This window comes from Equus przewalskii, chromosome X (assembly GCF_037783145.1).
Source record: "Equus przewalskii isolate Varuska chromosome X, EquPr2, whole genome shotgun sequence".
In the NCBI taxonomy this organism is placed as follows: domain Eukaryota; kingdom Metazoa; phylum Chordata; class Mammalia; order Perissodactyla; family Equidae; genus Equus; species Equus przewalskii.
In genome coordinates this window covers 78147695-78165436 of record NC_091863.1, presented here as the reverse complement: position 1 = coordinate 78165436, position 17742 = coordinate 78147695, and the positions used below count along the sequence as shown (strand labels likewise).

Below are 17742 nucleotides of genomic sequence, written 5' to 3'. Positions count from 1 at the left end.
CGATAACCTAGCAGTATTAAAAAAATAAAGTAAATTAAAAGCAGGTCATTAAAATGCACTGTGCTGTCAAACATAAGGCAACAGAAACTATCTTCCTGCTTTTCTTATATCAGTAAACAAACAGAAAAACAAACGATTCATATTTATAGATTATTTAATCCTATCATTTAAAATATAATACTTAGGCAAGAAATAGTCTCAAAGCAGTTACAAATCAATTACCTTTGCTTGCACTTTCTACATGTTCCAGTTCTTCAGGAAATTTCAGGATATCCCGGTATTTTTCCTCACAAATTTCAGCAATAAAATGCAAGAGGGTTGTTTTTTGATCTGCTGATTTAGTATCTCTGATCTGGAATGAAATAACAAATTTTTTAGTATTTTTTAGTAATCTAAATATAGACTTTTTTCTTAAACAAGTGAAATGAATGAATGAACTCAATTCATGAGAACTAATTTAAAATAAAAGTTTGAGCTAGGTTCCTAATGAGGTCTAGTAACAATGTTCTGGACTTTAAAATGAACACCATATTTTATTTTTATTTATTTATTTTTTTTAAGATTTTATTTTTTTTCCTTTTTCTCCCCAAAGCCCCCCCGGTACATAGTTGCATATTCTTAGTTGTGGGTCCTTCTAGTTGTGGCATGTGTGACGCTGCCTCAGCGTGGTCTGATGAGCAGTGCCATGTCCGCGCCCAGGATTTGAACCGACGAAACACTGGGCCGCCTGCAGATGAGCGCACGAACTTAACCACTCGGCCACAGGGCCAGCCCCATGAACTCCATATTTTAAAAGTGAGAAAGGCAACCCCAAAAAGTGAAAAATTAAACTTTAATCTATATTTTTAAAACTGTCTAAATTATTATGGTAAAATGAACTATTCTTTTCATGAGAAAAGAGCATTCATTTAAGCACCGATAATAATAGTCCAAGTTAATGTGTGCTTATGTTATCAGCATTCTGTTCTTAGAGTTTATCACAGAAATATAGTCTTGGAAGCTGGTTTCCTTTGTGAGGTTATGTTTATTTCTAGCCATCATGGATGCAAATTAATGTAAAAGAGTAAGCATATTTTACCCTGCTTTACTTGCATGGGCCATCAAAAAAGAACAACTGAAGACTTCTTATGCTAATTTATAAACAGAATCTGACCACACAATCGTGAGAAAATGACAAATTTTATTTGTCTGCTTACATATTGTATTTCCCTTTCAGGAACACTAGGAAAGAGATGCTACAGTTACAATGATAAAAATCTTTAAAGTATAGGACAAAAAAAATCTATGATGAGAATTTAAGTGCTTTCTTTAATATAACTCTCATACTAGACTACGCTGAAAATGAAATCAAGGATTTGCTTAAAAATGAAGGATAAATACAGCATAAAGTATCAAGTTTTCTCATTCTATTGGATGTTTTAATTCTATAATCCTTAGATGATGGGTTTTTCCACTGATGTTCATACTGATTCGGGGTTTTCAGCTTTAAGGATTACTCTGTTTAGAATAAATGAGTATTCTTCACAAACAGGTTTATGAAAAGGCTGTGGAGGATATTTAGGTAATTTCAGAGTAATTTCATCCTTATTGTTTTAGTGACTAAGAAAAAAGAAACATCCCATTTAATCAATCAAGTCCATTCTGAATCTCTTTTGTGCTACAGCTTCTTAACAACTGTTTACCTCCCAATGATATAAACAACTTAAAAGAAATATTAGTCTCAAGGCTCAAAACAAACAGCCACAGGAGGCAGGAGGTAGATAGTTCAAGTGGTCACAATGATTTCTTTTAGAATTTCTGGGTTACTTTATCCCACAAAAGTAAAATATTTTACACTTCCCATTATCATGCTGATCCATCAAATACTTTTAAGTACTACAAGGTTAACATGACACAATTCAAGGACAAACTATAAGAACAAAAAGCAACAAAAACCTCAAGGGCAATTTATCTTAAGTAAGGCTTGCAGCTGTAGAGGAATCAATGGGAGGTTCACTTTCTTAAAGACAGGTCTTTACCTGAGATGATGGTGTTATGTTCACAAAGAGCATCCTTTTCAGAGTATGCTGGATGTCCCAAATAATAAAGAAATTAACATTTCCTTTTTTTCTTACAAATTACCTGAACTCCTAAATCCTAAAAACATTAGGTGCTTAGGGAAAATTAAAGGTACATCTTCCCAAAAGAAAGAAAATTGATCTATATCTTATGAACTCTGTGAAGACCAAAGGAAAAAAAAGAACACGAATGCATATACGAAACAACAAAAACCCACCTTTTTTTCTTTTTCTTTTTTTGAGGAAGATTAGCCCTCAGCTAACATCCACTGCCAGTCCTCATCTTTTTGCTGAGGAAGATTTGCCTTGAGCTAACATCTGTGCTCATCTTTCTCTATTTTATATGTGGGAAGCCTGCCACAGCACGGCTTGATAAGTGGTGCATAGGTCTGCACCTGGGATCTGAACCCGCAAATCCCAGGCCACCGAAGCGGAATGCGTGAACTTAACCGCTGTGCCACCGGGCTGGCCCCAAAACCCATCTAATTTTTCAGGATATCCAATTGTATAAGTATATTCTAATTTTTTCTTAAACAAAGGCACATGGCCAACACTGGAAAGGAAAACACAAAAAGAGAAAAATAGCAATGTGCTCATATGTCAATCTTATGGGTGATTTAAAACTTTAGCTTTTGGCATGCATACTTATCAGTGCTTAATTTTCAAAAATTGTTTTTAATTGGTAAATATTCATTCAGAATCAGGTCCATTAATTTAGTTTCTATGAAGAAATTTGGTAGAGTCAATGGTTCCATTTTAGAAAGGTAAATAAAGCATAACATTTAAGTTAAATAAATATCTTAGTATCTTTGTCAAAATCAGAAAGGGTTGTAGACAGAATACATTATGTGTTTTTTAATTTTTATTTATTTTTACCTTTATTTTTTTTCTCCCCAAAGCCCCAGTACAGAGTTGTATATGCTAGTTGTATGTCCTTCTAGTTCTTCTGTGTGGGATGCCACAGCATGGCTTGATGAGCGGTGTGTAGGTCTGGGCCCAGGATCCGAACTGGCAAACCCCGGGCCACTGAAGTGGAGCATGCCAACTTAACCACTACGCCACTGGGCCAGCCCCATACTTTTTTGAATTGTAATATTCCTTTCGAAGCATGGGCAAACATGGCCAAGCAACTATCTTGTCAACTTGAGAAATGACCTAGTTGGTATGAGAGACGAATTGCTGAATCTGTATGATAATATTTATTTTTTAAAAAACCTCACACAGAGTCCATTTTAATGTTTCAAACTGGCAGGAAATAATCATGAAAAATATGTGATCTTTTTTATTTTTCTCTATGTGTATGATCCTTAGACCAATCATTTTACAATAAATATATATTAGTAAAATATAAGGGGAAAGAATTTTTACTTATTAAAGTCTATTTACTTTGTATTTTCATGTCTTCAGTCTTTCTTACTGCATCTACACCATTCCCACATTAGCCATTGTCTCTCTCAGGACCTATTGTGTTCAGTGTCAGCACAGCAGGCAAATAAGCACATTCACCTCCATCAGTTCTAATGGTTAATGGCATTTATCCAATAATTTGCTCTTCCAAGTGTACCAGTTGGATATATACATCTCTTGGGGTAGTATAAGAATAATCCAATCTGAGTATGCACAAATCACTTCCAAAGTGTTTGGGTTAATTTATTAAGAAATAAAATTGATTTCCATTGATAGCTAATTAACTCAAAATTATGTTAATTTCACATAAACATTAAATATTCCAATAATACTTGTCCAGATTACCTAAGTCTCAGTGGTGGCTATACTATAAGCATTTCAAGGTTTGCTCCAGCCAGGAGCCAAGTGCCTTTTCGCACCCCTGCCTGTGCTTTCCCACGCTCCCTCTCACCAGGCACAGTCAGGTAGGGCTCTGAGACAGAGATGACTTCCCTTTACGAGAAGTAAAAGGATGAACAAAATGGTCACTCTATAATCCTCTGTCTTGTATATATTTTCAAACAATAAAAACACAAACAGCAGCTCCAGAAATTGGAAATATTTGAAAAAGCTAAAAACCTTTTATGTTATTTTATTAAGCTGAGTTACCAACAAATAATCATCAAAATAAGAATAACACACTATATTCACTAAAGTGCCATCAGTTAATAAAGCATACAGCGGTTTTAATTGTAATCATCTGACCAACAAATGTTACACATAAAGATTAATAACTGAATTTATACTAATTGTATCTATCTAATCTTTAATAACTTTCTGAAATGGTACATGAATACAAAATACCTTTAACAGAACAACACCTATTTCTATAGCTAATTCAGATCACTTCTTTTTTTCTAATAAATATGAGTGGTATATTATGAAAGATAATACCTATATTCGACATGTTCAAAGACATTTCCAAACCTTTAGCTAGGCAGATAGCAAAGCATCTGAGTACCTAATTGCCATATAAAAGATATTTTATTTCCAATACTCTCATTCGAGCCTGAAAACCTGCAGTCTTCGCCCTGTCTTTGAAATCAGGCTGCCTGAGCACACAGAAGCCAGCACACAGCCAGAGAGCCTGAGACAACAACATTTTAATCATCTACGCCAGTCACACTCAATCTTTCTGTGAAGGACCCCTTCTGTAGATAATTTTCCCTTCTGCTGAGAGTTAAGCCTCTTTCTTCTCGCTCTGTCCTCAGTGGGAACTGAAAATAACTGGTCACTATCCTGTGTATAATCACCTCTCACAGACTGAAAGTTCCTTTCTCATGTGTCTTGTTCTCTAAACCAAACAATTCCAGTTAATTTAACCTCTGTACACAGACGTTATTTTTCAAATGTTTAATTTTGTCAGGATAATTAGAATCCATTCGGAGTTTCCATTGCAAAGGCCCCCCTCATCTCCTGGAAAAGCATACAAACTTCTTGGTTTTGCACACGAAGCCCTTTGTCAGGTGCCTTTTCTTTTTTCTCCCTCTCTCTCTCTTCTTCTTCTCCCCAAAGCCCCCCAGTACATAGTTGTATATTCTAGTTGTGGGTCCTTCTGGTTGTGCTATGTGGGACGCCACCTCAGCATGGCTTGATGAGTGGAGCTAGGTCCGCACCCAGGATCCAAACCAGCAAAACCCTGGGCCGCTGAAGCCAAGCATGCGAACCTAACCATTCGGCCATGGGGCCAGCCCGGCCTACCTTTCTAGCCTGGCCCCTGCTGCTCTCTGTTGCAAACCCTTCTCTTCAGTCTGATTACAATTGCTTGAACATACCATGCAGTGTCGTGCTACTGTGCTTTGGTACGTCTGTTCTCTGTCTAGACTCCCCTCATTCTCCCTCCTTTTTTTTCTACCTGCCAAGTAAATATCTACTCATATTTCAAGACTACTCAACTACCACTTCCTTTCTGACGACTTCTCTATCTTAGGAGTAATTAATGCCTTATTTTGCCATGTTCCTTCACTGTAAACATTTCAACACAGTTTCTTCTAGTCAATACAAGCTCTTTCAATGGTAGAGAGCCTGTTTCACTAGTATTTTTTATCCACAATACCTAAGAGATTGCTAGAACATACTAGGTAGGCAATAAATGTTTCTGAATGAAGATTTTTTTCCCACATAAGCTCCCTCTTGTGTGGGCTATACAGCAATACTTCTAAATTAAAACTCTACTCTTGTGTGTGTGTGTGAGTGTGTGCGTGTGCACATACCCATATATATATATATAATATGTATATATATATACACACAGAGGTTGACTATAAAGCCCAGACTTTTCCGGACACCATATTTGTCGAGAGTTAGGTGGGAGTGAATGCCAGAATCGAGTTACAGTGTGCCCCTCTGGAAATGGAGGACCATATGTTTGTGAGGGCAAGCAGGTTAGGAGCAAAGTAAATATGAAGGTAGAAGCACACTCGTTATCCACTGAGGGCTAGGGACTGTGCTGGGCACCAGGGCTCAGAGGTAAATGATGCATGGTACCTTTGAAACATCACAGAGCTCAGAACTTAGGAGAAGACACAAAATTATACAGAAAAGAGACAACGCAGGAGACTAATTTGGTGGCAAATGTCAACGACTGATATAATTTAAATGATAACTAGGGTATATGTAAAAAAGGCAAAGAAGGGACAAATTCAAGACACTTTGTGAAGACAAACAGGATTAAGTCACTGAAAAGAAATATTTGGGATGAGGGAAAGGGAAAAAAATCAAAGCTTCCAAAAGTTTTAAGTTCTAGTGATGAAAAGAATGGTTGTATCATGTTGATATCAAGGAAGTGATGACTAGAGCCAGCTGGCTTTAGGAAGGAGGTGCAGCTCATTTTGTAAACAGAAGTGGTAGCTACGTGGAGATAATCTATGAGAAGATGGTCATGGCCATTCCATTCTCTCTGCTTCATTTTATCCTATATGATTTAACCCAACTGTGCTTCTTAAACATCCTTATGACCATGTCACTCCCTTCCTTCAAAAAATTCAATGGCTCTTGACAACTCATCTAGTAAAGTTCAAATTGCTAATCAGAATAGTTACTGAGCATAGACTTTGGATTCAGACAGAACTGGGTTTGAACCTTGAGTCTACCACTCACTAGTTGTGTGACCTTGAGCAAGTTACTTAAACACTCTATATCACAGCCTTCTCGTCTATAAAATGGGCATTAGAGAAGTACATCTGCTCGTAGACTTATAGAATTGAATAAGATAACATTATCATGACCGTGATCATCATCCAGATTAGAAGTGAGGACAGCCAATTTCAACTTCACCTCTTCACACAGAGTAAGTTACTACCATAACCTAAAAGTCCCTCTGTGATCTGGGCCCCTGTTGCCACTGTGATCACATCTCTAGCTACTATCCTTCACCACCCCCTGGAGCCATGCTGGCCTCCTAGCTGTTGCTCCTTGAATTCACCAAGCATGCATCTCACTCAGAGCCTTTGTGAGCACTTTGTCTCTGCCGAAGGTTTTTCTTTTTTTTTTTCTTTTTTTTTTTTAAAGATTTTATTTTTTCCTTTTTCTCCCCAAAGCCCCCTGGTACATAGTTGTGTATTCTTCGTTGTGGGTTCTTCTAGTTGTGGCATGTGGGACGCTGCCTCAGCGTGGTCTGATGAGCAGTGCCATGTCCGCGCCCAGGATTCGAACTGACGAAACACTGGGCCGCCTGCAGCGGAGCGCGCGAACTTAACCACTCGGCCACCGGGCCAGCCCCCCGAAGGTTTTTCTTTCACTCATCTCACGGCTAGTTTCTTCACTTCTTTCAAGATCCATACTCAAAAGTCATTTTCTCACTATGGTCTTTCCTAGCCACTCTATCTCAAATTGCAATCCACTCTCTCAACACCTCTTACCTCCTCCCTCTTTTATTTTTCTCCATAGCAATGATCTCAATGAGAATGTACTATACTATCTACGCAATGTACCATATATTGTATTTACTTATTTATTGTACATCTCTCTCCACTAGAATGTTAGCTACACAAGTATAAGGCTTTTTGTTCTGTTTTGTTTATTTTTATATACCCAGCATCTAGAATAATGGCCGGCCCATAATAGGCACTTAATACATATTTGTTGAATGCGGGAATGGGTGAAGACTTCTACTCACTTGCTTGCTCTGCCTGACCTTAGATGCTCTCCTTCCTTCATCAGGTGGGAGCATCCTATTCCTCCTTTAACAGGGAGGGGAACGGAGATTTGTTCCCCATCCATCATGTGCCTACGAGCCAGGCATTTTGATAAGTGCCTTATATGCCTCGTTTTTTTCTAATTCTCAAAACAATTCAGTGAGTTAGTTATTAATATGCCCATTTTATAGACAAAGGACTAGATTTAGAGTGCTTAAGTAGCTCGGCCTAGGTCACACAGCTAATAAGAGCTGGTGTCAGAACATAGCATGGTAACTTATGTGCACTGAGTGTTTAATACATACCGAACTGAATTAAGTGTCATGGGTGATGAAAAGGTGTGCAGGGAGGGGTGGCAGTTGGGGGAAGGGTCATTCAGGGGGAGTAGTGCTAATGAGCCTTTCTCAACTTCCCTGAACAGAATTAATAAATTGTTTTTTGTTTTCCCATTGTGATTTATATATACTGTAGTTGTAGCATTTCTTCCACAATATATAATTTTGTTTACACAATCAGCCTCACCTACCAGATTGTGAAGTCCTTAAAAATGAGGACTATATTAATTTTGCTCAGTAAATGTATGTTGAATGAATAAATGCTAGAGAGAGGCCAAAGATAATTAGGACTGATTTGATGATTAGAGAAATCCTTGGTGACCTTCAAGCGGTTTCAATACAGTGCCAGGGGTGTAAAAGAAAAAAGGAATGGATAGCTGGAAAGAGGAGGTAACACGGAAGGTAATTTATTCAAAATACTGACTCTGTATAATAATTAGAGAATGGGGGGGAGCAGCAGAGCTGGCAGCTGGGAAACAGTGAGGATAGTGACAAAAGTTACTATAATTATTTGTCCCGAATAAGTTCAGCATAATTATGCCTGAAGGGATCGGACAACGGAAGAAATAAGAATGAAAAAATCGTGAGAAAGGAGAATGGATAGGCATCGCCTACTGCAGTGGTTCTCAAACCATGGCCTCTGAACCAGCAGTATCAGCATCGCCTGGGAACGTGGTAGAAATGTAAATTTTGGTGCCGTACCCCAAATCCACTGAATCAGAAACTCTGAGGGTGGAGTCCATCGATCTGTATTTTAACATATGGGGGAGAAAAAAAACATCCTGGTATCACATTCAGGTGATTCTGATGCATGCTGAAGTTTGGGAACCACCAGACGTCATTGAAGGAAATTTCCAGGCAAAGAGGTGTTTGGCAATTGTCCCTTGCTGCCCAGGTGTTCTCACAATCACTTTTACATATAACAAGTTGAAGCGTCAACATGATTTCAAAGCTTAGCGTTCATTTAAAATTAGAGACAAATTGTCTAGCAATTTGTGGCATCTGAAGGACAGAATACCTCTGAATGTTCTTGATGAATTTATATAAAAATGAGACTGATTTGTGTCATAATTTCCCATCTATTTATCCAAGAGTAAACGACCCAAAGAGTATGCCCCATGCTGTGAAGATTCTAGACACATTCTCCCTGTCTTCTAAACTGTCCCTCATCCTTCACCTAAAACTGTAAAAACCGTATTGAAAATACACTTACGTGATGCTGCAGCACGTCTTGTCTGCTGTGTATTATCAGAGTGATGGACTAGATAACAGAGTAGATCATTCAGGCCTTCCAACTCGAACTCAAGCTGCAAACTCACTTCTTATTGGCAAATCTGAATTGTTGCTTAAATATTTACTCAAGAATTTTGATCAGAATACCAAATTTCCGTTGCAGACATAAGGTTTCAATGCTTTCCATCAAACTCTTGCCTTGCTAATGTATCTCACTGGTCCTCAGTTGAGTGCTAATATGTACTGGCTCTGAGGAAACAAACACCTGATCCATATGGCAAACAGGGTTGACTCATGTGAACCTGCAGAGATCAGACTACAGCAGGTAAATGTAAAGAAAAAGAGGGCAAGGCGAGGGAGCATCACCCTTGTCCACGACACAGGCATCTTCCGACTTTGCATTTCCTGTGTCAGCAACCCCACTGCAGTTGAAGGCCAAGAGTGAGAACGTGGCCAGGTTAATGCATTACCATACATCATATAGGAACAAAGCCGTGGACCTTACGCCCCTTCCCAAAGCAATTTTACACCCAACTTGCAAAGTGGCACAGCGAAGGATCAGAAGCAAAGTAAAGGAGTAAATATCCAGCCAGCTGCAGGAGAATGTTCTCTTCCAGAAAGAAGCAAGAATGTGCGGGAGGATCACCAGGTTTTCTTGCACAAATTGCTGGAGAATGTATATTTATCAGAGATGAAACTGATTTTCATAGAAAGGATGGAAGAAATGAAGGGGTAAAGCAGTGTGGATGTTACTTAAGGAAAAGTTTCAGGACACATATAAGCAGGTCTATCTTTAAAGCGTATTAAAACTAATGTGAGATAAAACTCCATATAGAGATTGCATCTGAAGGAGGCCCTTTGAGATCCCCTGCCTTTTCCTCCAGTATTTATACAAATGGCCACATGAGACTCTGCAAACTTATCAACAGGTCCTGTACTCAGAAAAACCAGAATTGCCTAATCCCTCTGTGTCAAGCAAAGAGTTCTGACAGATAGCCACACTACACAACACACATTTATATTGGACTGTCGCTGGAAAGAAAGAAGATAGTGAAATGCAGTGAAGGAATCTCGTTAAGTCTGTGGAATAAACCCATCTAAACTACCAATACGATCAGATAATTCAACTTCATTTCTTTCATTAAAAATTTTCCCTAATCATGGCTTCTTTTTTCCCTATTATATTTTGTATATTCATGGAACAGTTAATATTTAAGCAATCATGAATGCTCCAGTGCGTAGATCAAAACAACTACCACTGCTTGCCAGTCTTGATACAGCACATGAATCCTAATGTTAGTCTCCTTTATTTAAACAGAATTAAGTTCTGTGCTCTCTGCCAAGGGTTGTTTACAAATTATTGCTTTCTTCAACAGCACCATACACTGCAATAACATTGACAAAGATAATGTATTTTTAAGGATTGCAATTACCATAAAGACATTAACTCTGTAGCTATGACCAGACAGGTTTAATACATGCTTTCCTGGCTTTATTTCTAAATCTGTCACCAAAAATGCTTTTCTGGGCACTACATGACCAGGGCTGATACTAATTCAGCCAAATGTAATTTCCAGTGGAAAGATGTCTTAATTTTTTATGTAGGCCCCATCATCCCATTTTTATACTCTTGATTTTAGTATTATAATGGTATTTCCAACAAAAAGGGAACAGATGATATCAGTTGTGTAAAAGTCAAGCAATTTAAGAGTTTTACACGTGTTAGCTTAATTTATGGTAGCAATCTGTGAAAGGAGAGCTTAAATTTGCAACCATGACAACATTAAATGGCATAAGGATTGATGTCAATTGCCACCTTTAGGCCCAGCAGGGCATTCGCAATGTTAGTTTCCCAGAGAAGACAAATTTTGCTTTCCTGCTCTTCCTGCTCCACCCCTCAGCATTTTCCCTTCCAGTCCCACCTCTTCAAGGAGAACGTCCTGCATAGACATTAGCCTCAAGTAACCAGTCGCAAATCAACAACCATTTGTACTTATTTCGGGAAAGGCAAGGATTAATGAATTATGTCTATACTTTAAAAAGAAAAGCTGGTCTGGTACTTTCAAGTGCTCTTAGTTAATCAACCTGTCTATAGTAGGCTTACCGAATAGAAATTCTTCTAAGAATACTTTCAACAAAAATCAAATGATTTTAAATTGGTATAGAAATAGTTTACCAGCATGAATATCTCAACGGTGTTACCTGGTTTCTTCTCAGAAATGGTTGAAGCATTTAAGTAAAGCTTTTAACTTTTATTGTCATTATTATTTTACTTTAAAAAAAACTGTTTCATGAGGTTTGAGAGTGGGTGGAACAGTTTTTTGGGTTTTTTTCTGCACACAGCTTTAAAGATTACCACCACCACTAAAAGGGTGTATAAAACTGATCTTGCTATGTATGTACACTGTAAAGAAATGGCATTTGGATGTTCAACATTAGTGGTTTTAGCTATTTAAGAATAATTTCGAAGGTCCAAGACATTTAATATTGCTAAAGCATAACTGGAATTCAGCATTGAAGAGCAGTTTTTTAGAGGTGAATGACATAACAATGCTGATGTTTGTGGCTAAATCCATTCATTTGTTTTCTCTACTGTATACTATTCCACTATATAAATATAATTCATTTTAGTTATATTCTCCTGTTGAACATTTTCATTATCTGGTTTCCATTTGATTGTGTGTGTGGGGACAATCATCATTACTAATATTATTCAAATAATGCTGCTGTGAACATTCTTTTATTATAGTAAAACATACATAAAATAAAATTGACTACTTTAACCATTTCTAAGTGTGCCATTAAGTGGCATTAACTACACTCACTTTGTCAGGCAACAATCACCACTATCCAACTCCAGCACTTTTTCATCACCCCATACTGAACCTCCGTATCCATTAAATAATAACTCCCCATCACCCTCTCCACTCCAACCCCTGGCAACCACTATTCTCTTTTCTGTCTATACAAATTTGACTTTTCTAGGTACCTCATGTAAGTGGAATCATACAATATTGGTACTTCCATGTCTGGCTTATTTCACTTAGCATAATATCGTCAAGGTTCGTCCACATTGTAGAATGTACTAGAATTTCTTCCTTTTTAAAGGCTGAATAATATTCCACTCTATGTATATAAAACATTCTGCTTATCCGTTCATCTGTCAATGGACACTTGGGTTGCTCTCACCTTTGCTATTGGGAACAAAGCTGCTATGAATGTCAGTGTACAAATCTCTGTTCAAGTCCCTGCTTTCAGTTCTTTTATGTGTACACCCAGAAGTGGAATGCTGCATCATATGGTAATTCTAGGTTTAATCTGAGTAACCTCTAGTCTCTTTTCCACAGTAACTGCATCATTTTACACTCACACTAGCAATGCACAAGGGTTCCAATTTCTCCATATCCTCACTAACACTTTTTGTTTTCTGTTTTTTAGATAGTGACAATCCTAATGAATATAAAGTGGTATCCCATTGTGGTTTTGATTTGCATTTCCCTAATGATTAGTGATGTCAAGCATCTTTTCATGTGCTTATTGGCCATCTTCTTTAGAGAAATGTATATTAAAGTCCTTTGCCCATTTTTGAATTACAGTGCTGGTTTTTGTTGTTGTTGAGGTGTAGGAATTCTTAATCTGTTGTGGTTATTAACCCCTTAGCAGATATGTGATTTACAAATATTTTCACCCATTCTGTGAGTTGCCTTTTTACTCTGCTGATAGTATCCTTTGATGCTGTGATCATTTTTGTACATGTCTCCAGAGTCCCTATGTAAAAGTTAATCTAGAGACTATACTAGGAGTAGCATTTCCAGGTATTGGATCTTTGACATTTCTAGATGGTACCAAATTGTTATCCAAAATAGAGGTACCAAGTTACATTCTCACCAACAGATCCTTTTGACACATATTCTTACTCATACTTGATATTATCAGAATTTTAAATTTTTACCAATCTCATGGATTTGAAATGATCTCTCATTGTGGTTTAATTTAATTTAACTGTACGTATGAATATAAAATGGTACAGACACTTTGGAAAATAGTATCTTTTAAAATTAAACCTGTACTTTCAATATGATCCAGCATTCCCACTCCTAGGTATTTATTCAAGATAAATGAAATTTATGTCTTGCATGTGAATATTAACGGCAGCAAAAAAGTAGAAATGACCCAAATGTCCATGAATGGAAATGGAATGATGAATGGAAACAGATATGGTATATCCATACAATGGAATATTACTCAGCAATAAAAATAAACTACTACTCTATGCCACAACGTTATGCTAAGTGAAAGTCACACCAAACACAAAGTAACACAAGAGACTTCATTACTGGATGATTCCATTCATATGAAATTCCAGACAAAGGCAAAACTATAGTGACAGAAAGCAAATCAGTAGTTGGCTGGAACTGGGAGTGGGGGCTGATTGCAAAGGGGCACGAGGAAACTATACAGGTTGATGGAACTGTTCTGTATCTTGACGGCGGTAGAGGTTACTTAACTGTACACAAATAACAAAATTCATCAAACTGTATACCTGAAAATGAATAAATGTGATTGTATGTCAATTATACTTCGGTAAAGTTACTTTAAAAAATTACACATTAAGTTCAAATCTTCCGTGGTCGTGAACACATTTTATATCTGAAATAATAACGACCCAACAAACAAACAAAAGTCCTAACAAGACACTTTTAGAAGCTGACGAGTACCCTGGCCTTTCTCATATATTTCACGAAAGCTGAAGTTTGTAAACATAGAGGGATCTGAACGGACCAGGCTGTGATTGATGAAAAATCTTTGGAATCGTGCATCCACGTCTCCACCAAATCTTTGAAGAGCTTACGATGCTTTTCTACTTTTGTCAGCACAGGTTTCCAAGTAAAATATTCTGTTTTAATGTAAGTATCTAGCTATTTGCTTGAATTTTAAGATTGAATTCCTTTCTCTGAACAGTCAGCCTCTAAATAGCGTATCTTTCCTCATACTAAGTTGCTTGGATCCCAGAGTGGTCCCTCACTCAGAGCATAAAATAGTGTCATTTTTCCTTTTTATTTAATTTAGCTGGAAAATTTCATGACATCTTCTTGCTAAAACACATATCACTTGATATTTTTCCCAATTAATGAATAAGGAAGGGTACAGACATCTAACAGTCACACATTAGTACTATTATATTACTGTTTTTGAAGAGGTACCGATTGATTTTGTCCAAAATTTGAAAAACTATAACATTTAATTACAGTAGAAGGTAGGTAGGAACTTATAAGAAGCAGTTTTAAATATCTTCTTATTATAACGTAAAAGAGAAGAGAGTATTCTGAGAATGCAGATTCAAAAAGAGAAAGAAGGAAAATATGAACAGCAAGGCTTTGTGCTTGTCAGAAGCACACGGCAGCAGTCGGAAAAAGCAAAATCTAAAACAACTGTTTGAGGGAGAGAAGTAAATGTTGTATATGTTATAAGTACCTGTTGTAAATGGGGCTATATTGTGCTTTTGTTTTCTAAAGAAGTGGGTCACCCAGAAATAACCTCATGCATAGATGGTCAATTAATCTACAACAGAGGCAAGAATATACAACGTGGAAGAGTCTCTGCAATAAACGGTGCTGGGAAAACCAGACAGTGACACACAAAAGAATGAAACTGGACCACTGTCTCATACCATACAAAAGTTAACTCAAAATGGATTGAAGACAAGAATATAAGAGCTGAAACCCTAAAATTCCTAGAAGAAAACATAGGCAGTACACTCTTTGACATCAGTCTTAGCTATGTTTTTTTAGATCTGTCTTCTCAGGCAAGAGGAAAAAAAGCAAAAATAAACAGATGAGATTACATCAAACTAAAAAGTTTTTGCACAGTGAAGGAAAGCATCAACAAAATGAAAGGGCAACCTACCGAATGGGAGAAGATATTTGCAAATGATATATCCGATAAGGGGTTAATATCCAAATTAGACAAAGAACTCATACAACTCAATATCAAAAAACCAAACAATCTGATTTGAAAATGGGCAGAGGGGGGCTGGCCCCATGGAGTAGTGGTTAAGGTGTGGCGCACTCTGCTTTTGGCAGCCCAGGTTTGCAGGTTCGGATCCCGGACATCAACCTACACCACTTGTCAGCCATGCTGTGGCATCAACCACACATAAAGTGGAGAAAGACGCAACAGATGTTAGCTCAGGGCTAATCTTCCTCAGCAAAAAAAAAGGGGGGGGGGCAGAGGACTTGAATAGACATTTTTTTCAAAGAAAACATTAGATGGCCAACAGGCACATAAAAAGATGCTCAACATCACTAATCATCAGGAAAATGCAAATCAAAACCACAATGAGATATCACCTCACATCTGTCAGAATGGCTAGTATCAAAAAGACAAGAAAGAACAAGTGTTGGCAAGGATGTGGAGAAAAGGGAACTCTTGTGCACTGTTGGTGGGTAAATTGTGCAGCCACTAGGGAAAACAGTATGGATGTTCCTCAAAAAATTAAAAATAGAACTATCATACAACCCAGCAATTCCACTTCTGTGTGTATATCCAAAGAACATGAAACGCTAATTTGAAAAGATACATACACCCCTCTGTTCTTTGCAGCATTATTTAGAATAGTCAAGATACAGAAACAACCTAAGAGGCCACCCATGGATGAATACTTAAAGAAGATGTGTTATATACACACACACACACATATACACACACTGGAATACTACTCAGTCATAAAAAAGAATGAAATCTTGTCATTTGCAACAACATGGATGGACCTAAAGGGTATTATGCTAAAAGAAATAATTCAGACAGATAAAGTCAAATACCATATGATTTCACTCAAATGTGGAATCTTAAAAAACAAACCACGATCACACATACAAAGAACAGATTTGTGGCTACCAGAGGAGCCGGAGGTTGGGGGTAGGTGAAACGGGTGAAGGAGGTCAACTGCATGGTGATGGATGGTAACTGGACTTGGGGCAGTGATCACTTTGCAGGGAATACAGATGTCAAATGATAAAATAAAATAAAGTGGAGCAGCTTTACAGTAGGGGTTACCATCTGAGTACTTTATTCGCTTGTAGTTAGTTACCCAGTATTTGTAGCAAGATAGATTATTTTTTGTGTGCACTATTATACAGAAGCCCTCTCTCGCCCCACTCCCTGCCTCATTTCTCCATATCTCCCTCTCTGTCTCTTGTTTTAGTATTACAACGTTCTGCTTCTGGCAACTAGCTCATAAGGCCCTCAAGGACTGGAGATGCATGTTTCATTTCTCTTTAACCGTGCAACATCTAGCACAGGTTTCCACAGAAAGCAAGGACTCAATAAATGTGGCCAACTTGCTGCCCCATTACTAGCTAAAAAGCATTTAAATGTATATAAATAGTTCTTAGAATCCTTAAAACTGTCACAGGGTAACTGGATGTTCAGAGTTTTCTTTGAATATTAACTGCTGCTTTATAAACCCCCTTCCATGGTCATCAGCCCTCCTTCTTAAAGTATGCCATGCCTTCATGTACGGCTTCGTTTGACAGAAATATCAGTTTGGAAGATGATCGGTCACATTTAGTCACAGTAGCCACATTTTTTGAACAACAGTCTCATACAGGGTTGAAAATCCCCTTCGAACAGAGCTTTTATAGAATAAAAAGGCATTTGTTTTCAAACTTACTAATTATATTCACTAAATGCTGTTCATGTTGTCAACTTTCCCCCACTGTGAGAATTACAAAATCAGTCATAAGATTAAACTCCGAAAATGACTACAGCTATTCACAGAATACTAAGCCAGCTGGGTTCATTTAACTCCTCTGCGGAAACAGTCTTTGTGGCGAACCAAGTAAGACCTACAGCTAGTCCTATAAATCATCATTTTTTTTTGTCTGCTCCAGTGCTGAAATTGTTTATTGCCACCCCTGATATGGGGAACTCATCACGAACCAAAACAGAGCTTTTTGGTGAACTTGAGAATTATTCATCTCTGCCAGCCATACTACCAAACAGAACAGTTAACTACATATATCCATTACTGCTTAGTCATAATGATTTCGACAAGTACAGTTACGGCACAGGATTAAGTTGATTGTGTTTTTTATATTAGTGTACGAGAATAAATTTTTTTTGAATAAAAGAGGGGCCAGCCCAGTGGCATAGTGGTTAGGTTCACGTGCTCCGTTTTGGTGGCCTGGGGTTCACAGGTTCGGATCCCAGGCGCGGACCTACACATCACTCATCAAGTCATGCTGTGGCAGAATCCCACATGCAACATAGAGGAAGACTGGCACAGATGTTAGCTCAGGGACAGGCTTCCTCAAGCAAAAAGAGGAAGATTGGCGATAGATGTTTGCTCAGGGCCAAACTTCCTCACCAAAAAACAAAAAATGAAAGAAAATACAGATATACACATCTTTTTGCTCTCTTTAAATGTCTGTATTTAATGAGTTATAAACCAAGCCACACATGAGTCCTCTACCAAAAACAAATTACACCCCTCATTATAGTTCTATGTACAAATATATATATTTGGCTCTTTAA

At 37.6% G+C, this 17742-nt stretch overlaps 1 protein-coding gene across 7 annotated transcripts in view; it reads right to left on the bottom strand.

Moving 5' to 3' along the window:
• Positions 1-17742, bottom strand: part of DIAPH2 (diaphanous related formin 2) — an 816328-nt gene that overhangs the window by 384102 nt on the left and 414484 nt on the right. For all 7 annotated transcript variants that reach the window (XM_070605395.1, XM_070605389.1, XM_070605392.1 and 4 more), the window contains one exon: positions 223-352. In XM_070605395.1, the coding sequence (XP_070461496.1) occupies positions 223-352 (130 nt within the window). The remainder of the gene's footprint in view (positions 1-222; positions 353-17742) is intronic.